Source organism: Danio aesculapii, chromosome 15 (assembly GCF_903798145.1).
Source record: "Danio aesculapii chromosome 15, fDanAes4.1, whole genome shotgun sequence".
NCBI classification, from domain to species: Eukaryota; Metazoa; Chordata; class Actinopteri; order Cypriniformes; family Danionidae; genus Danio; species Danio aesculapii.
Window position 1 is genome coordinate 27,728,721 of NC_079449.1, and position 21,685 is coordinate 27,750,405.

At 34.3% G+C, this 21,685-nt stretch overlaps 2 protein-coding genes across 2 annotated transcripts; both read left to right on the forward strand.

Annotated features, from left to right (window-relative positions):
- The first annotated feature begins 1,068 nt into the window (after window positions 1-1,068).
- On the forward strand, window positions 1,069-12,020 carry aldh3a2a (aldehyde dehydrogenase 3 family, member A2a). The gene is made up of 11 exons (XM_056474317.1): window positions 1,069-1,132; window positions 1,892-2,087; window positions 2,163-2,394; window positions 3,604-3,686; window positions 3,777-3,985; window positions 4,180-4,297; window positions 5,069-5,210; window positions 7,615-7,781; window positions 7,847-7,946; window positions 8,026-8,264; window positions 11,566-12,020. The coding sequence occupies exons 2-11, from the start codon at window positions 1,926-1,928 to the stop codon at window positions 11,578-11,580; spliced, it is 1,467 nt and encodes a 488-aa protein (XP_056330292.1). The 5' UTR covers window positions 1,069-1,132; window positions 1,892-1,925; the 3' UTR covers window positions 11,581-12,020.
- A 410-nt stretch (window positions 12,021-12,430) lies between these two features.
- On the forward strand, window positions 12,431-20,696 carry aldh3a1 (aldehyde dehydrogenase 3 family, member A1). The gene is made up of 12 exons (XM_056474316.1): window positions 12,431-12,494; window positions 13,399-13,441; window positions 13,689-13,870; window positions 13,964-14,195; window positions 15,412-15,497; window positions 15,579-15,787; window positions 16,066-16,183; window positions 16,266-16,407; window positions 16,499-16,665; window positions 16,753-16,852; window positions 18,301-18,560; window positions 19,588-20,696. The coding sequence occupies exons 3-11, from the start codon at window positions 13,715-13,717 to the stop codon at window positions 18,558-18,560; spliced, it is 1,470 nt and encodes a 489-aa protein (XP_056330291.1). The 5' UTR covers window positions 12,431-12,494; window positions 13,399-13,441; window positions 13,689-13,714; the 3' UTR covers window positions 19,588-20,696.
- Window positions 20,697-21,685: the final 989 nt, after the last annotated feature.

Genomic DNA, 21,685 nt, shown 5'->3' on the forward strand with positions numbered 1-21,685 from the left:
ACGCAAACTCCACACCGAAATGCCAACTGACCCAGCCGTGGCTCAAACCAGCAACCCTCTTGTTGTGATGCGACAGCACTGCCTACTGCGCCACTACGTTGCCCACATTATTTTTATTATTATTACTATTATTTTATTATTATTATTATTATTATTATTATTATTATTATTATTATTTTATTATTATTATTATTATTATTTTATTATTATTATTATTTATTATTATTATTATTTTACTATTATTATTATTATTATTTTACTAATATTATTATTATTTATTATTATTATTATTATTATTATTATTATTATTATTATTATTATTATTATTATTTTTATTATCATCATTATTATTATTATTTTACTATTATTATTATTATTTATTCCCTAACCATGAGGCCAGAATAACAGAGGGTCATATCAAATATTCATACAAACTTATAAACATCAGAGCGGTAAACATTGACCGCATTGACCTGACTGTTCTTGTAAAATACTACAAATAACAGATAAACAGTAGATGGCGCTGTAATGTCGTGCAGCGTTTGAAACGACAATAAAAGAACAAGAGGAAGAGTGAAGAAAGTAAGGTAAGTAGAATGGCAACCTACTATATTCACAACCAGGCGAGAGAGTAAGAAATATATTAAGTACTGTTTTATAAATATAATTTTACTCTTCACAGTATATTTTAAAGAATTATATTGAAGGCTATTAAGGATTCTTTAGTGTATATTTATAATATATTATTGTCCAAACCTCTGCTTGCCAAGTTTTATCGCGTGATAACTGTTACTTTTTTCATCGGTGTATGACAGAATTGCTGAATTGACGTTTGTGATTAGTTGTATTTAATTGTTTTATGGTATTTATTAGGCTGATTTACAGCTTTCTTTCATGCACCATGATTATTTTAAATGCGTGTATTTAAACGATGATACTATTTAGAGTACGTAATCCTGCAGCTGTACACAAAACGCCCTGACATGTGAATTGTATCAATGGAGAATTCAGCCTTGTGATCCTCCAAGCGCCTCTGCTGGAGAAAAATTTTACGTTTATAGGACTTCTCCAAGATTTTTAAGTGAACATGACGCAGATGATGTGAGGTTAATGTTGATACCTCAGCGTTCAGGTAACCTGTCTCGTTCAGAGTAAAATAAATAAATATTCAGCAGCAGCACTGCACAATGATTCACAGTTATGCTGTTATCCTTATGATACGGTTCGGTTTGAAGGTTTCAGTCGTCAGATATTAAGAATGCAATGTGCACAGAAATTACAACCAGAGGTTACTGTGTGACAACTACGTTAAACTAAACTTTACGGAACTCTTACTTCAGTGAAAACTGTATGTTATCACATCTCCAGCATGTACATATGCAAGTAAATGTAATGCAAAGGGTTTCTACCCCGCGCTTTCCTGCCTTTTGGTTCTTATTTTACTTCTAATTTACAATTTTGCCTTGTTTTTGGGGTGAAACAAAGACTCAAACCTAAATTGTGTTTACTCGTAGTTATCTTAAACCACGCATGAACCAATAGAGTTTGAGGAAAGCCTTTTTTGTGATCTACAAAGAATGTAGTTTAGTACAATAATAGTACTCGAGTAAAGAAAAACATTCCCAAAAGAATAAAGTATGGCAATCCCAGTCAACTACTAAAGTAACTAATAAAGTTAATTAGTAAAAGCGATGACGTTGAACTCACAAAATTCATAGAAATACCTAATGTAAGCTAAAGTCAAAAACAAGCAAATGCTTCAAAAGGGCAAAGTACATGTTATGAAATATGCTCGCTGAACTTACTTTGACATTTTTTTCAGTTTGTTTCCAATTAAATCTCTCTCTAAGAATGAAGATTAACTCTTCACCTTTATTTTATTATCTTTCAGCTCGTTGACTCACAGACCAGACTGACTCTTCACCATGTCTCGAGAGCAGCTTGCTGTTCAACAGGCCAGAAAGGCTTTCTTGACCGGAAGATCCAAACCCCTGGACTACAGAATCAAACAACTTAAAAACCTAAATCGATTCATTAAAGAAAGAGCAGCAGACATCACTAATGCCCTGAGAAAAGATCTCCATAAGGTGAATCACAATTGCAGCCTCTGAGTGTTCTGTTTGGATGATTGTCTGTGTTGAACGTAATGTGTGTTTTTGTAGAGCGCAAACTCAACACAGTTGTTTGAGATCCTTGGCTTGGAGGGAGAGATCAATCTGGCTGTCAGCAAACTGGCTGAGTGGGCAGCACCTCGTCCTGTGAATAAAAACCTTCTGACCCTCTCAGACGATGTGTTCCTACAGCCAGAGCCTCTTGGTGTTGTGCTCATCATTGGGGCGTGGAACTATCCAATAGCAGTTACCTTGCAACCCCTTGTTGGTGCCATTGCTGCAGGTGAAGCATAAACCCACTTTATGTTGTCGTTAGAGTCGTGAAGTCTATAAGTTTAAAGAAATGAGTCCAAAAAGCATAATTAAAGTATGCATGAAATCCAAATTTACAATGTTTATTTTGCTAGCACACATAGTTAGTCATATGGTGAACAATTAATTCCTACAATCCAATCAACCGAAAAAAAACCCTGTTTGTTTTGGTAATTTACATTTAATCAAAATCTAACTGTTTTCACTTTGGAAATGTTAGTTCAGTGAGTGTGAAAGATGAGAGGAGGAGCTCAAAAATAAAAGCCCAGCCCCAACTCAATAATCATTTTAGTTAGAAATAGCTGATCGTACTGAAATAAAAGTCTGCAGCAACTTTCAGTTCATGTGAACTTTATAGCATCCTAAATTAGTCCATACAACCCATTTCAAAACTATTCCAGTATATGTGTATATATAAGTATATTTTATATACAGACCTGCAAATAAGTTAACATTTAGAGAATTAATGCTTAATACATAATTTAATCTTAATATTTATACAATTTTCAATTAGAGAAACTTTAGAAAAGTCTTAATGCTAAAAGCACTTTATAGCAGTAATTGTGGCCAAAATGATATGTGGTCTATAAAATGTAATATGTTATTTAAAATATAATAATGTCTTGTCAGATTTAATATGCATATTTTGTAGTTGTGATTGGAAAGTGCAAAACTTTAAGCATTTGTTATAACACATGAAATAGCACTTATAGAGAAAGCACAGAACAATGTCATATGAACTTATGAAATATTAATAATCTATTTTTGTTCTAGTCAAATGTATTTTATATTACCTATGAGAAATTTATTTTTGTTATATATTTTTTTAAACATATTTTTTCACCTATATTCCATGATCAGTTGTAGTGCCTCTTCCCCCGAGATACATTTGTCATGTACTCATATTTTCTTAATTTTTTAAAACTACATTTAAACAGTCATTTAAAGCTAATTTTGAGCAAATGTCCCTGGACGTACTGTAACTTTTGGTCAGTGTTGTATCATTACAGCATTTATTATTTACTTGTTGGATCCCAGAATGAATGGGTTAGGGATCCAAATTAATACCCAAATAAACAAATAGTCATATCGAATGTGGAAAACATGATTTTGTGAAAAACATAATCTGGCATTGACTTTATCATCATTACTGAAATCTCTGTAATGTTCAATTCTGCAGGTAATGCTGTAGTGGTGAAGCCATCAGAAGTGAGCTCGCACACAGCCAGCGTTATGGAGCTCATGTCTCTCTATCTGGATTCTGTAAGAGTTAATTCAGTGAAACTGCTGTCCTTAAATTATTTTTTGACTTTATCGGTTTAATTCATCTACAGTCTTTCTTAATGTGCACAGGAGATGTATCAAGTGGTGACAGGAGGGGTTCCAGAGACTCAGGAGCTGCTGAAGCAGCGTTTTGACCACATCTTTTACACTGGAAACAGCACAGTAGGGAAACTTGTTATGGAAGCAGCAGCTCGTCACCTCACACCAGTCACTTTAGAACTGGGTGGAAAAAGCCCTTGTTATATTGACAAGAACTGTGACATTAGAATTGCTTGCCGGTGAGTTTGCTATCATCAACCTACAGTAAATCTAAATAAACACAGTAGAACTTTAATAGTCTAAAATAGTAGTTTAAATAGAGCCAACGGAGCCAGTTTGTAAATATTCAGGTTTGATCATTCAGGTTAAAAGTAATAATAATCAATCGGTTTCATCAATATAATGCTGCCTACCAATGTTCTTACATCCTCAGTCGCATTACTTGGGGAAAGTATTTGAACTGCGGTCAGACCTGCATTGCTCCTGATTACATCCTCTGTGAATCCAGCATCCAAGACAGGGTCATCGATGAGATCCAGAAATGCATCAAGGTGTGAATTTAGATGCAGTTTGACAGTGGACTTTTTGTCGTGATTAGGTTTGTTTTCATGCAATTATTTTCGTCAGTCCGAAGGTATCCAGTTATTTTCGGATTCTGAAAGCTCTGTTTATGTGCCATACTTGTGTGTAAAGTCTATTTCTTTTCTCTTTTCCCTATCTCATTAGTACATAGCACAGTGTTTCTGCATAACACGACATTTCATTCTACTATACATCCTTACATGTAGAAGAATGGCCACAAACTTCACTTCTATTGAACTTTAGCAGACGTGCCCAGTTTTGTTCTGAAATAAAGAAATAGTCACCAAAATAAGGATATTGCCAGAGCTACAAAGCAACATAAGTGCTATTATTAATGACATATTTAAAAAGAAAGCTAGCATTGGCATTTATGTGGGAGGGTAGAGTTTATGTTTGTCCAAATCCTGCATAATAAGATAGCAAAAAGTGAGTAAAAAGTAATACGATTCTAGAAAACAAGCACTGATCCTCCAGTTGTGCTGTCAAACATGCCCATTCTATCAATCACTTTGCCTATGATCCAGTTTTCTTTGGTTGAAATTTCTTGCATTTTCAGTGAGCAGAAAAAACGGCATCATTTTTATCATTGCATCAGCAAATTTTAGGGTTAATATGAACAGAACACATTTGGATTCATTTCAGCTGATGAAAAAATGTATATTTACAATTATATTGCAAATTATTTTAACATTACTTGATTACACATAAATGTCTCTAATGTCTTATATATTGACTTTCAGGAATTTTATACAACTGACCCCAAGGCCTTTGAAGACTATGGACGGATTATCAACCAACGGCATTATAAAAGGATAATGGCACTTTTGGAGGGTAGCACAGTGGCTATAGGAGGAGACAGTGATGAATCTGTGTGTTACATTGGTATGTACCCAAAAGTTTACATTTTTTAATTTAGCTCATGCTTTATCTAACACAACTTACAAATGAGGATAAATAAGTCATTCAAATCACCAGAGAGCAGCAATATATATTTGCCATGACAAGTTAGTTTGGCATTTAGCATAAATATATATATATATATACACACACACACACACTGTACTTTATGTACATGCATACAGTTGAAGTCATAATTATTAGCCCCCCTGTTTATTTTTGCCCCCAATTTCTGTTTTTATCGGAGAGAAGATTTTTTTTTCAACACATTTCTAAACATAATAGTTTTAATAACTCATTTCTAATAACTGATTTCTTTGATCTTTGCCATGATGACAGTAAATAATATTTTACTAGATATTTTTCAAGACACTTCTGTACAGCTTAAAGTGACATTTAAAGGCTTAACTGGGTTAATTAGGTTAACTAGGCAGGTTAGGGTAATCAGGCAATTTATTGTATAACGATGGTTTGTTCTGTAGACTAACGAAAAAATAAATAGCTTAAGGAGGCTAATAATTTTTACTTTAAAATGTTTTTATAAAAATTAAAAACTGCTTTTATTCTAGCCGAAATAAAACCAATAAGACTTTCTCCAGAAGAAAACATATTATCAGACATACTGTGAACATTTTCTTGCTCTGTTAAACATCATTTGGGAAATGTTTAAAAATGAAAAAAAAAAAATTCGAAGGGGGGCTTATAATTCTGACTTCAATTGTACATGTATATATGTACACACACACACAAATATATATATATATATATATATATATATATATATATATATATATATATATATATATATATATATATATATATATATATATATATATACTGTACATGAACAGAAAGGAAAGAGTCTGTCTCCTATAGGTGCTTTGTCATGCATATACTGACCAAATTGCACTTTGAACCAACCTTTATTCATCCATTTTCCTTCGTCTTAGTCCCTTTATTCATAAGAGTTCGCCATAGCAGAATGAACCACCAACTTATCCAGCATATGTTTTACACAGCTGATGCCCTTTCAGCTGCAACCCAGCACTGGGAAACATCCACACACTCTCAAACACACTCATACACTACGTCCAATTTAGTTTATTCAGTTCACCTATAGCACATGTCTTTGGACTGGGGGAAACCGGAGCACCCTGAGGAAACCCACGCGAAAACGGGGAGAACATGCAAACTCCACACAGAAATGCCAACTAACCTAGCCATGACTCGAGCCAGCGACTCTCTTGCAGTGCTAACCACTGAGCCACTGTGTCACCCTGAACCAAAATTTTGAACCAAAAATTACTGTAATCTGTTACTGCTAAATGTTTTAGTTATTCTTAAAGTATAATTTAACTTTGGTTCAAACTATAAAATTTCATTTAAATCAAAAATATTTATTGGGGTCAAGAAAGAAATGACACAAAGTAAAGATAATGTTTTATATAGAGACAATGAACATATATTTTTACTTGAGTACAAAGTAGAGATCTGTCTTTTTTAACCTTTATCAAATTACCCAGATCAAAGTATAATCTTGCTTTAAATGTCACACAAAATGATTACAAAAAACTCACATTAGAAATACATAAATACTGAATCTTTAAACTATAAATGAGAATATCAAGAATAGGCTTTATCGCACTGCTACGAGTGTGATATTGCATTTATACAGCAATTTGACGGCATAATAAAAGACAATCAAACACAAGAGTCTAAAAATCCTTTTGTATGAGGAACTACTTTCATCCACCATTTATTCACATTTACAGCTGATGTCAGAACAGCAGAAACCGTTACTACTTCACCAATGTGACTTTAGAGCTAGCATTTGAATGATTCTCTAGCATAATGTCTAAAGTGATGACAAAACAAGTGATTTTGCTGACATTTTAAGATTATAAGGCTGAACGGCATGAAATGCCATCAGTTTAGAGACATATCGCAGTATTTCTCAGTTGCGATCAGGATATCACAGTAATTAACCTAGAAAAACCCAAAGCACTGCAATCACTAGCAGATTACTGTTGTGTTTGCGATAAGGAAAATGTTGATGGAGTAATACAGAAGGGGAGGAGGCTGTATGAGTTTTGATATTGCAGAATATTGCACAGCTATCAGCCAATCAGATTCGAGAACCGGACAGAACTGTTGTATATATATTAATAAAAATAAATGCTTTAAGACAAATTTAATAAAACAGGTTATAGCCAGAATTTTTTTACTTAACCTAATATAAAAACGGACTTTTAATAAAAGACACAGTAGTTTCACTTTTTTCGGTATATGTGAACAAACTCTCAAAGAATTCAGTAGATATGTTAAAGAGTTAAGTCAATATGTTGTGCTGATTGACTATGAGTTGTTGTTTTTTTCCCTTGTGCTTCAGCTCCCACTGTTTTAAGAGACGTGACGCCAGCATCAAAAGTGATGCAGGAAGAGATCTTCGGGCCAATTCTGCCCATCGTCACTGTCAATGGCTTAAAAGAAGCCATTGAGTTCATCAACGATCGAGAAAAGCCACTAGCTCTCTATGTCTTCTCTTCTAGTAAAAAGGTAGAGTGATGCATTATTTCCACCTCCATTCAAACGGCAATTCAACAACTTGCATTTTCTCACAGGTCATTAAACAGATGGTATCGGAGACGTCTAGCGGTGCGCTCTTAGCCAATGACTGCATGGTGCATTTCACCCTAAGTGATTTGCCTTTTGGAGGGGTTGGTGAGTATCGTTTATTTTCGTGGCTTTCTGATTCAGGAAGAGAACTGTCAGCCAATGATTTATTGTTTTATTGAAACAGGGTATAGTGGAACCGGTCGTTACCATGGTAAATACAGTTTCGATCAGGTCAGTCACCTTCGCAGCTGCCTTATTAAGAAGCTGAACATGGAGGCAGTAAATCAGATGCGCTACCCGCCCCATACAACCGAGAAGTTACGCTGGGCCCGTGTTCTTCTCTTAAAGCAAATAAATGTGACTCGGTGGCGTCAGATGGCACAGGTTGCTGTACTTGCAGCACTTGCCGCTTTTGTGGTAAAGGTGAGATTTTTCTTCGGTTACTTGTGTGAATGGACTTGGGTAAATGTATTGAATAAGAACTGGATTTCTGCGTTTCCTAAAAGATATTTAATAACACTTGCTAATTCATAATAACTGTATATGAGCAATCCCATGCTAATGTCAACATTGCCATGAAAAAAAAAAATGCTTTTACCAAAATAGCGAAGCCGTTTTTTGTGTAAGCAAGTATTTTACAGTGCTTTAACCAACGTCACACAAATGGCAATTTCCCATCTGTCACATCTGTAATGGAGAGGTGTCACATCTATAACGAAGCTTTTTCCATAATGTAAATGTAAAGTGAAATCGATCATTTTTGTTCTAACTCTTATCCTGATAAGCACTATTTCTTTTGGGTTGTGCAGTTAAATTCACGGAATTTCTACAAAGTAGGTTGTATACTGTAAACTCGCAGACTTTTTTGGTCACATCCATATCGCATGTTTATTTTCCTCATTTAAAATCTAAAAAATGTTTACAGATTGATATTTTTCTGATTCCATTACTCTGTGGTTAGTTGTTTTGCAAAATATAAACAGATGTTTCAATATAATGTTAACATACTTTCTCTGTGAATTTATGCTTTGAATTTTTACTGCAAATGTGACATCCATAATGCTGGAATTGCTCATTGATGAGTCAAAGATGAGATTAAATTTACAGAAGTGATTTCATCATCGATGCGTATTCAATGAAAGTATCTGTTTAAATCTTTTATATGATGTTTGTGCATATAAAATGCCAAATTATGGGTGAAATAATGTTCCATGGTCATTCGAGGTAACGGACATATTTGTAAAGATGTAGAAACTACATTATTTTTAAGACCTGAAATTAACTAACATATAAAAAGAGTAAATAAGCGCATCAAATTACATATTAAAGTCCTCATGAACCAGAAGCTGCAACTGTTTTTTTTTTCATATATTAAATGAAAAAACAGTGGGTGTGGCTTGTTTTTTCTACTGCGAGCTGATTGGATGAATTAAAATAGGCATTTCATTCAGAAAGATTGGGAGAAGGGTTTGGGGAGAGTTATTACAACCTAACAGACACCTCTTGCTCACCTGTCAAAACTGACAGTTGAAGGGCGTGGTTAAATATGTTAGCCATGCCCAATACGTCAGACGGGTAATCTGAGAATTTAACTCAAATAAAAAAAAAAGAAGCATTCTCAGATTTCAATTTAAGATCAAAAGGGCAAACTTTTTTTTTCTTAATGACATGCACAGATGAATTCACCAAAAAACTAGCAACGCGAGCTAACAAAACCATATGGTTAGTTTTGATTTCTTGGGGACTTTAAATGATTAACAACTTATTGACAAATAGAGAGAAATCGTAAATATTAAGCACTATAAATTAAATATATACTATTGTATGTCATTAAATGAGTCTTGTTGCAAATATACCTGAACTGATTCTTTTGATATAAAATTGATTCTTACACTGAATGACATTTTACAGGGTGTCCGCAGGGCTGTAAAAGTTAGTAAATGAAATTAGTCAAAATTAAGGGCATTAAAAAGTAACAAACGTCATCTGACGATGTATTAAATTTTCAAGCCCAATTTTTTTAAAATAAATTTGCAATTTGTGTTAAGTGCAGGCCTTTATTCTAAAATTTGCGTGGATTTATTTAGATGTTGAGAGTAGGACCTGAGCGATATCATGTGATGTGGTGTTCTTTCGTGCGTGCTGAAACAAACTGGGTACCCGACTGGCTTGCTGCCAACCATATAGGCGAGCTTGCTTTCGTTCATTGATTAAATTAAAACATGAGAAAATGCAAGTTTCTCTGCTGGAGGACTCAAGATTTGGCTTAGGCCTGTAGTTGGCAACAGCCGCGAAGCTTATTGCCAAATCTGCAAGAAGACGATTAATATAACCTCACTTGCACGTGCATCACGCAGCGCCTGCAGTTAAACTTACAGCGGTTTATTATGACACTTTTATCGATAATTTTTTTGTGCAATTGACAGCAAGAACAAACATAGAAGCGTTGTCATATTGACAAGCAGCACCTAATTATGTCCAAAAGAATTTAAAACACAGAATGGGATGAATTTATACCCCATTTCGAAAGTAAAACATACTCTTATAGGTAGTACAGTGTGTGGTTGAAAGGGGGGCAGTGTTTCAATGTGATCCGGTTATGTTGTTGTTCTGTGACTGCTGGTGTTGGTTGCTGTATGTGTAATAATTATGACAGTAACTAAGTTAATTTCGATTTAAATCAATTTAAACAAATAAAATATTAATCTAATATTTTAGGGGTTTTTGTGTGTGTTTGGGCGGGTTTTATTTAGCTTTTGGGCTGGAAAAAAACCTGCTATATCTGGTGGAAGCTTGGCAACAGAGCTGGGACGTCCACACACAGAATCTATCAGCACAGTTGAGCACGGTTATCTAACCGTGCCGAAAAGTCTAGGCCGAGAACGGTTTGTAATCATGCCATGCCGTTCCAGGCTCAGTGGAGAAACAACCGTAACCGTACCAAACTGTTATTAGAAGAGCGGCTATTGACATTGATGACATATATGACATTAATTAAAAACAAAGGCCCATTGTGACATCTTGATTAATTCCTCTGATTTACCTAAATGTATATGTTATCTGCAATATGTTATTTCATTTGGAAAATTATTTCATTTACGCCACTACAGTTGCAGCTTAAAGTCGTGCTGTATTAAATTTTGTTTTTGAAGGTATTAAAAAAGATAGTAAAAGGTATTAAATTCTACTTAAGACGTTCAGTAAATACCCTGTTTTAGTATGTGTTCTCTGTAAATCATGGTAAAAATGTATGATAATTTTTTGCTCATACAAAATAATAAAGTAATAAAACAAGATTGATAATATACAGAAAAGAAATGTAGTTATTATTTTACGCTTTTGCTTTGATGCTTGAAAATCCCCATTTTGACTTTCCCATAATACTAACCAGAATGTTTTAATGAAAAAATAAAAATACAACATTATGAGGTATTGTTAATGTAAAAACTTAAATCACGTAACTCTACAAAACGTTTACATGATTCTTTAGTGGTCTTTCTAATATGGTAACAGTAGTTTAAAGTAGTACAGAAAGTATCTGTCCCTGTGAAACAATAATCCATCAGCATATGGCAAACTCATTTTATAATAGCAGGTAGATTTGGAAAACAGAATGGGAATATTGTCAGTTTTCTTATTAGATCATAAATGATGTGCCTTGATTCAACCCTAGACCTGAAGTGTTTCTCAAGAAATGACTTAATTTGTGTTTTGTGCTTTGCAGAGGTTTTTGCGGTGACAAGTGGAGGAAAACATGAAGATTGTCTTTATGACCCCATCATCACCCATTAACTTAGAGGGCTGTTGATTTGCTATCAGCCTTTGCATATTAAATATGTTAATGTTTATCCAACACTAACTGTAAATGGAGAAGATGGAGAGCCTGCATACCTTTTTAAATCAGATGATATCAATTCATGTCTTTGTTACTGCCCTTGATGTTCTGTTAACAAGTAATAAATCATGTTTGTTTTTTTTAATAGGGGTGATACACATATTGGTGATATTTAATAATAGCCTTGATTAAATGGTTATTAGCAAGCAATATGTAATTAAGTGAAAACGTAATCTTGAGAGTTTGATACCATATCTAAAAGTTTATTATCTTCAGATAAAATAGATTACGTTCTCTTTAATATTGAGGTGTTGTGCATTTGAATAAACATCATCTGTATTACACGCACTGTTGTGGCTCATTTTATTGAAGATTTCCCTGGTAAGTGAGCATGATTTTTTCCTATAAGCCCAGCAAACAATTTTGTGTTTAACAGACGTCTAATAGACATCTAAACTAACAAGTTGGCTAAAACAAAGCTTGGGCTATCAGTGAAAAATCTAATAAACATCTAAGAATAGCCAAAATCTGTCAAATAGACAGATTAGATAGACTTAGTCATTCATTTCTATTTATTTGATGACTAGTCTAGCTTTGGCTTATTCTTAGGTGTCTATCAGATATATTTTAAAAACAAAAAAAATGCTTGCTGGGAGTGGACGTGTAGGTTTAGCCGTGTGTTGTTAATGCGCCGCCCTTTGACGAACACATAAATGCGGCTCTTTAGCTCTGGGTCTCCGCTACGTCACCGCACTGGAGCCGTCACAAACACCCCAAACAGCGTCTTCTGTTCTAAAAACCTTTAAGAACTGTTTTATGTAAGTAACGTTACTAGAAAAGACATTAAGTGCGTTTACATGCTATTCGAAGGACTGCGTGATGGATTTCTAAATGTTTTGTTCATTTGCTGCGTTCACTCGATCGACTGCCTGAACGTAAACAAACGATGCTTCGGTCTCGGGAATGTTGTTGACATAATTGTCATTTGAATCAGCAGCAAGTGTTAACTCATTTAATTTCACCGTTACCATTTGTGATCAGCTTTACTTTTGACTTTGAAGTCTTAAGTGAATTGTTGATGAACGCTACACAAAGTTTCCCTGTTTGGGAAAAAAAGAAAAGAAACATTGAATGGTTTAATGCTTTTAATGGATAGCCTAAAATGTGAATTGTATTGTTTTAAAAACACTAATTGCCCTTATAGTCATTTTTGCCTTCTATGTGTGAGGTTAAAACCATAAAATCAGAAACCTTTCAAATGTATTGGTTTTAAAGTTACAAGTGTGATTGTTTATAATGGTAACATTGTGTATACGATTATTATCTTGTGTTCTCAGCAGACCGGTTTTGAAAGCGTATAGCCTATATAATTGTTTAATTGTATTGATTTTATGTGGCTGAGTCAGTCACCTGACTACAGCTGTAATATAGCTACCTGATCTGTCTCTTTGTACAAAATATCATAAACTTTATTAATACATATACATATGGTGAAAATGCATGCACTTATTAAATTTGATCCAAATCATGTAACTTGTGCCATATTAAAAGCCGCCTTACAACATCTGGAAAATGGGGCTACTGATTAAAATTTGCCAAAAGCTAACATGGTACACATTTGCATATACGATTATTGTTGATTAATATAAATTGTCTTTTTTGAGAAGTTTAGTTTTGATATTTAAAAAAACAAACTGTTCTTTTTCTTGAATCTCATGTAAGGTTATATACTGGACTGAGCAGTGACCTTGGAATTTAGGAAATTGTAAGTTGTTCTATTTTTAGCTGCTGTATAATCAAAATGACTGCCTTTACATTAACCATGATAGCCAATAACTCTTTTTATTTGAAAGCTAATAACCAATGCAATAAAAATAAGTTATGAGCCTAGATCAATATTTCAACTGATATACAGTATATTCCTAATCCTTCTTCATTGCAGTTCAGATTATTGTCTGTTTTCATTGCAATTTCACTTTATTATAACTTTTTTATTCTGCTCATTCCTGAAGGAAATACCCAATTCAAACCTGTACAAATGGAGAAGCAGGTTGTAGATGGATTGAGGGAGGTCTTCCAGTCAGGCAGATCCAGACCCCTGCAGTACAGAAAACAGCAGCTCAAAGCCCTGCTTCGGCTCATCACTGAACGCCATGCTGACATTGAACAAGCTCTAAAACAAGACCTCAACAGGGTACGGAACAGAAGTGGTTTTGACTTATTAAAATTTTCATTAAAATTATTCAATGCAAGTTTTTAACTTTGTTTTGACTTTGCCATCAAACAGAGTATGCATGGCACTTCACTCTTTGAGTTGATCGGCATTGAGAATGACATCAAGGTGGCAGAGCGTGAGATGACAGACTGGGCAGCTCCTCGGCCTGTGAAGAAGAATCTCAACTCTGCACTTGATGATGTTTACGTAAAGCCTGAACCTTTAGGTGTTGTGCTGATTATTGGAACCTGGAACTACCCTTGGGCCATGATATTTCAGCCCCTTGTCGGAGCTATTGCAGCTGGTAATAGAATTCATTTTAAAATACACATAAGAGAAGAATTCAATCTATTTTAAAAGCTTTTTCAAACAAGTAGAGTTTTAAACTGCACTTAAAATAGCTAAGATAATAGACATGGGCAAATCATTCCAGAGTGGAGGGGCAGCTACTGTATAGAAAGTGCACAGGCCCATGTGGTCCTATCTGACAAAGAGCTTGTCTAATCCATCTGAATTTCTTCTCGCTGGTAGATAAAGTTGGGTGTCATCTGCATAACAAAGGATTTGCAACACACTTAAAGTCACAAGTGTCATTTAATGTCAATTAAGGGAGTTCTGGTTTGCTGCGATGACGTAGACGCACGTTTGGTCTCGCTCTCGCATCTTTTTTATTTTATAACTGCTTTAAATGTCATTTAAGATCTCCAACGGTTCATTTAACAACAACAGAATTTAGACAGGATTTGAGTATATCGTTTGGGAATTATTTTGAAAATAAAATAGGAATAAATTAATGATATCTGATTTTTAAAAAACTTAATGACAAGTTTAACTGGGTTTAAAATCTTTTATTGATAAGAATGAGTGCAGGGAGGATTGAAGCAGAGGAAACCTGCACCGATATGCAGCCAAAAACCGCTCCAAAATCCCTTTTGATAGTCAACTTTGCTTGTGGTGAAAATCCAGTCCAGCATACTGTATGATGAGTTTTGACAAACAATGTGTTCAGGTACCTTTCCAAATAATCCATGGATTAACCTGGAGCAAAGATTAAGTGAAACAGCTGAAATTTTGTTAAAGGATTCCATATTAAAACAGCTGTCTGAAATGAATTAGAATTTGTCCGAAACAATTTTATAGGACTTTAGAAGCTGTCATGCATTCATTCATTCATCCAGGATTCTGCTCATTTCAGTAATCCATTGGGAACATCTCTGACCAACATGTTATATCAATTTACTACTGTAGCACATGACTTGGATGAATGTATTTTCATCCATTTAGAAATATCAGTTTCTAAAAAGTAAACCACTCCTTCTCTCTGGAGTTTTGTGACTATATTATGCATTTATTATAAAGGACGAGCAATGTATTACTTATGGAAGAAAGATTAACAAAGTCAGTTGTCTTCGTTTTGATTTCATGCTGACTTTTAACCTCTTGTAGCTCATTAAGAAGCACCACCAGCACCAATTGATCTCTCAACACAACCCTGTTGTTCACTTCCTCTTGTTGATTAGGAAATGCGGCTGTGGTGAAGCCATCAGAGCTGAGTGAGCACTCTTCTAGACTAATGAAAGAACTGCTTCCTCTCTATCTGGATAAGGTGCATAGATTTGTTTTTATAATTCAGTCTAATGCTGTTTGTGCTATGAGACAGCTTGGATAAACTTTTGAATCATTTTAGGAGATGTATCAGGTGGTGACAGGAGGGGTTCCAGAGACTCAGGAGCTGCTGAAGCAGCGTTTTGACCACATCTTCTACACTGGAAGCAGCACAGTGGGGAAACTGGTTATGGAAGCAGCTTCTCGTCACCTCACACCAGTCACTTTAGAACTGGGTGGAAAAAGCCCCTGTTATATTGACAAGAACTGTGACATTCCTGTGGCATGCCGGTAGTGTAGTTTTTTTAAGGCATAGTTAAACCAAAAAAATGAAAATTCTGTCACCATTTATTTCTCTGTGTTGTTTAAGTCCTTGATATACAGGTAAAAGGGGTCCAAACTTGTTTTTGACCATACTGACCTACACTAAATGGAGAAAAAACACAAGAATTCATCATGGTGATGAGCAAATGATTACAGAATTTTCATTTTGATCTCTTTAGATAAACAAAATTTGTTGAGAAAACATAATCATTTAGAAACTTTCCAAATGTTCACCTTTATATCAGACGAATAACCTGGGGAAAGTTTGCAAACTGTGGCCAGACATGCATTGCTCCTGACTACATTCTATGTGAGACAAGCATCCAGGACAGGATAGTTGAAGAAATTCAGAAGACACTTCTGGTGCGTAACTGTTTCATATTTAATTGTAATCCATTCTCAATTCTGGCTGTTAAATGTGACTTAAAATCTCAACCGATTTCAGGAGTTCTACCAGGCAGACCCTAAAACCTCTCCAGATTATTGCAGAATCATTAACACACGTCACTTTGACAGAGTATTGGCTCTGATGAATGAATGCACCATTGCTTTGGGAGGAGAAAATGATCGCTCGCAGTGTTACATAGGTAAAGGCAACTTTTTATTGGCAATAATAAAAATGTTTCATTGGGTGAGTTAAAGCATAAACATGTTTCTTATTTATATCTGTCCCACCAGCTCCTACAGTCCTGAAAGATGTTTTGCCCCATTTCAAAATCATGCAAGAAGAAATCTTTGGACCTCTGCTGCCCATTGTCACTGTTAATGGCTTGAGTGAGGCCATAAATTTTATCAATGCTAGAGAAAAGCCTTTGGCTCTCTATGTTTTCTCCTCTGATAAAACGGTATTTATTTCTTTTTGCAATGTTTTTATATAGTAGAAATGAACATTTCAGGTCAATTTCAGTAAGTCAAACATTTGTTTCATTTAGGTGATTAAGAGAATGTTAAAGGAAACCACCAGTGGAGGAGTCACTGTTAATGATGTCCTGATGCATTACACTGTGGATACTTTACCTTTTGGAGGCGTGGGTAAGTCAGACAATAAGCAATCATCCAATAAATCTTGTATGTATGTATGTATGCATACACGTATACAGTTGAAGTCAGAAATATTAGCCCCCCTAAATTATTAGCCCCCCTTTTATTTTTTCCCCAATATTTGTTTAATCGAGAGGAGATTTTTTTTTTTAAACACATTTCTAAACATAATAGTTTTAATCACTCATTTCTAATAACTGATTTATTTTATCTTTGCCATGATAACAGTAAATAATATTTGACTAGATATTTTTCAAGACACTTCTATACAGCTAAAGGTGACATTTTAAAGGCTTAACTAGGTTAATTAGGTTAACTAGGCAGGTTAGGGTAATTAGGCATGTTATTGTATAACGATGGTTTGTTCTGTTGACTATTGAAAAAAAATATAGCTTATAATTTTTACTTTAAAATGGATTTTAAAAAAATAAAAACTGCTTTTATTCTTGCTGAAATAAAACAAATAAGCCATCCTCCAGAACAAAAAATATTATCAGACTTACTGTGAATTTCTGTGCGCTGTTAAACATGATTTGGGAAATATTTAAAAAAATTCAAATTCAAAGGGTGGCTAACAATTCTGACTTCAACTGTATATATAAACACACACCAACTATATCACCAAAATATATTTAACTTCTTAACACTGTACACACTTCTTTGCACTAACTGCATTTTTCCAAGTATAAAGTTTAGTGAAGGAGAATCATGTATGGTGTGGGGGTTTTCAGAGGTTGGGCCTGGCCCCTTAAATTCCAGTGAAAGGAACTCTCAATGCTTCAGTTTTGGACAATTTCATGCTTTTAACTTTATGGAATGGTGATTCTTGTTCATTCTTGCACATCAGTATGGTCACACAAGCAGGGTCTATAATAACATGGTGTGGAAAAACTTTATTGGCCTGCACAAAGTCCTAACCTTAACCCGATTATACTTGGGATGAATTAAAGTGGACACCAAAAGCCAGGCCTTCGTGTCCATCACTGGTGACTCATCTCACAAAATACTCTTTTAGATGAATGGTCAAAATTCTCATAAACACATTGTGGAAATCCTTTTCCCAAGTGTTTAAGCTGTTAAAGCTGTGAAGGGTGGGCCAATTCCAAATTAAAAACCCCACGCATCAAGATTGGGATGTCTTTAAAGTTCATAAAGGTGGATGTTCCAAAGGTTTTTTCACTTAAGTGTATATTAAACTTTCAATAGGTTTCCGTAAAAAAGTATATAAAATGAAAAATCTATTAATTAATATTGTAACAAAGTTTATAAAAATGTAATATTTTAAAGGGAAATCATGATATACATACACTAAATATTGTATTAATTGCAGAATAATAGTAAAGGTGAATTTATTTAGAATTTCAAACTCTTAAACAGAATTATACAGACAGGTATGAATGTTTCTCCTAATCCTCTTTTGCTCACTTTTTCTCTGCCAGGAAACAGTGGAATGGGCAGATATCATGGGAAACACACGTTTGACCAGCTGAGCCACCATCGTGCCTGTCTCATCAAGTCTTTTGCTATGGAGAGTTTGAACGATGCCCGTTACCCTCCACTAACAGCAGCCCGTCTGCGTAAGGCCAAGTTTTTTATGGGGCATCGCATGTGCAGCTGTAATGGCATGTGTGTTTGGGCCATCATCGCCACCGTACTTGCAATTGGCCTGCTTGTCGGACTATTAGTTGTGCTGATATAGGTAAAAGATTTTATTGTATATACTATGACATTGTTGAAATAGTTTCAAGGGTTGATTTTGTGTTTGCACTATGTTCACATTTTATTACAGTCTCAGGAGGTTAGCAAACCCAAGAGCATTTTGGGAAAAAAAGCCTGAACATTGACTCGCCCTCAGGCCATCCATAATGTTGTTGACATTTTTCTTCATCAAAGATTTTTAGATGAAACAGTGCAAATGATCCTTTTTTTAGCTAAAAATCTTTATTAATTTTGTACTAAAGGTACCTATACAGTATTTTTGGGGTACATTAAATATTTTTGTGTGAGATATTTCTTTAAGAGAAATTTATGTTCCTATATTGTAAAACCCGACAAGTTTCCTCCTGTTTTAGGAAACCGATTGCAGCAAACCATATAAGTTTTGAAACAATTTGATTTAAGTACTGTAAACTATACGACTATGACTATATATAGAGTCATATACACATATCTTATTTGTGTTGATAATTTGTGTTGTCAAACTTTTAGAGTATTAGTAACTTAAACATTTTAAGTTCAGTTATCAAATTGCTATAAGTTCAACAAATTAAGTCCAAACAACTATATAGCTACTCAAATGGTTTGATATTGCTCCTAGTTTTAGAGTTAACACCAAAAATATAATTAACTCATTCATAACTCATTCGTTTTGAGTTCTGCTTAATATAATCCAAAAATAAGTAACGATAACTCTTTTTCATTGAGTCAAAGCAACCTACTTATTTCATTTAGTGATTTTGACTGTTAGGTTTTACATCATAAGAGTACTAAAAATGTAATGGCTATACTAGATTCTATTTATTAATATTGTTTTATTATTTCATATTTATGCGTTTTATATAATGATTGTGTAGTTTGTTGAGCATGTGATTGAACTGTCACGGTTTGTCTGCTTGGTTAATGAGTATTTCTCAAAAGGCCACTGTTTGGTCAAGCTTTGTTTAATTACTGAAATTTCCCATTGCTCTAACAACGAATGATTGTTCATAATCAGTGTTCCTTCACAGCAGACTCCCATCTGAAGCAACGGATCTACTGGATACACTGCCCTTCTTCATATTTGCTGCTGTCTTTTGATATGATGTAGAATTTGTGGATCATATAGTTGTAGAAATATTGAGTATTTAGATCATTCTTATGATCCATCTATAATGATAACTTTAATGGTGAGGTTTAAAAAGTTGTCATTAATGTATATGAAAGTCCACACCAAAAATATAATGATTCCAGCACAGAAAACAAACTTTTTCTCAGCTGATGAGTGATGAAAACACTGACAGCCAATCAGAATTTATCTAGCCTTAAAGAGCTTATGCAGTTAACCTACTAGATGATAAAACTGCAGCACACATTCATAATAAATTATTGTTTGTTGGTGTAGACACTAATATAGTTATGGTCATTTATGGCTATTTTATATATATAGATAAATACAGATAAAGTTATTTATACATTTTTAATACACTAAAAACAAACTAAATTTATTGTTTTAACAAAACATATCACTAATACTTATTAATGCACCGTTTTCTGCTCATGTAGAGAATTTGAGTTGAACTACTGAACTGTGCAGAATCTGCAGATTTGGTTGTTTAAATGGACAAGTTAGCATTATTTGTGTAGCAGTACAATGCTAGCATTGTTCTCTATTGCTCCTATTGTTCTCCAGCTTATCCTATTTATTCGGTGGACTTTACGGAAAGCTTAAGCACAGGAGCTCACAAATTCTTTTTATAAAATAATGCCAGCAAAGACAACAATGTTTTGACATCTTAACAGTGTTGATCAAAAGTGAGTCAGTGATGTTTAAATGTTGTGTTCTGAGCTTTTTTTTTTGTGGAAAAAATGAACTAGGCTTTACGGCGAAAATGTCAATGAAACTTAAACTTTAATGTGATTTTTAAACTTAAAATGATATTTCTTATTTTTCATTTACTATGTATTAAAGAGCAAATCCAATTATTTAGAATATATTCTATTGGAGTATTTAATGTTTTTATATCTTGTGATTATATTATTAATTACAGTATGTGTTAGTGTTAATCATACTAACTTGTGCTAGATTTCAAAGAATTACATTGTTCTGTTTTATTTTGTTTATTTAAGGCCTGTTTTTCGTTGAGTTTCCATCAGCATTCAGCAGATGGCGCTCTCTTACCATTTTACATCTCATTAAATCTGCTAAATGTTAAAATTCAATTAAATCAAATCTAAAATCAAATCCTTTTCAAGAAGTCTTATTATTGGTTGCTGCTACTTAACACGCTTCCTTTTTAAATAATGTATATTTTTAGTTAAGGCAAATTGTCAAACACTCCTACTCAACCAGTAAAGTAAATTACAATCTCCATTTAAGAAGATTGAATTAACTAAATTGGCCGTAGTGCAAGTGCGAAAGCATATTGGTGTTTCCCAGTAGCCTACTGGGTTGCGGCTGGAAGGGCATGTGTAAAACAAATGCTGGAGAAGTTGGCGGTTCATTCCGTTGTGGCGACACCTGCTTTAATAATCTGTCTTTAATTTAAACAATGACGCAAGCTTACGTTCCTCGAGTTTGGTTAGACATTCCTCAGGCATGTGTCTATCAAAAACAACAGTATACTGTACATTCCACCATATTTTTACATTTGCTGTAATACAAATATCTCACTTATAGCTAGTAAATATTTCATTGACACAGCCGAGAGCAAGTGTACATCTGCTGATGTCTGTCAAGCTTCAATACTAAGCAGAGATAAGCAGGATGCTAAGGAATTGTCGTAATGGTTGGTATTTTTTTCAGAAATCAAATCTTATTTCAGTTTAGGAATGTGAAGATTTACAAAATAACGCATAATTGATAGTAGTGTGACTGTAAGATTTACAGTAAAGGATTTCACGCACGCCTGAGGAGGTTTTTACTGACAGATGTTTGATTGTAGGAGATCATCAAATCATCGACGCTAGTATGCGTTCCTACATGACGGATCCAATAGTGAGTGAGTTTTGGGAAATTTCATTTGGGAGTCACTGAGTCTCATTGCTGCACATTCGCTTGAACTTGAAGTGAACTCGGTTCAACTTGCATCACTTTAGATCTCGATGCAAGCAACTGGAAGAAGGCTA

What these genes read in the sequence shown, in the direction of transcription:
- aldh3a1 (XM_056474316.1), top strand. Translation starts at nt 13,715, where the DNA reads ATGGAGAAGCAGGTTGTAGATGGATTGAGGGAGGTCTTCCAGTCAGGC. An exon ending in TGTCGGAGCTATTGCAGCTG is followed by an intron (nt 14,196 to 15,411) that starts GTAATAGAATTC and finishes CTTGTTGATTAG; the next exon opens with GAAATGCGGCTGTGGTGAAG. An exon ending in TTCCTCTCTATCTGGATAAG is followed by an intron (nt 15,498 to 15,578) that starts GTGCATAGATTT and finishes GAATCATTTTAG; the next exon opens with GAGATGTATCAGGTGGTGAC.
- aldh3a2a (XM_056474317.1), top strand. Translation starts at nt 1,926, where the DNA reads ATGTCTCGAGAGCAGCTTGCTGTTCAACAGGCCAGAAAGGCTTTCTTG. An exon ending in TGTCTCTCTATCTGGATTCT is followed by an intron (nt 3,687 to 3,776) that starts GTAAGAGTTAAT and finishes TAATGTGCACAG; the next exon opens with GAGATGTATCAAGTGGTGAC. An exon ending in TTTGCCTTTTGGAGGGGTTG is followed by an intron (nt 7,947 to 8,025) that starts GTGAGTATCGTT and finishes TTATTGAAACAG; the next exon opens with GGTATAGTGGAACCGGTCGT.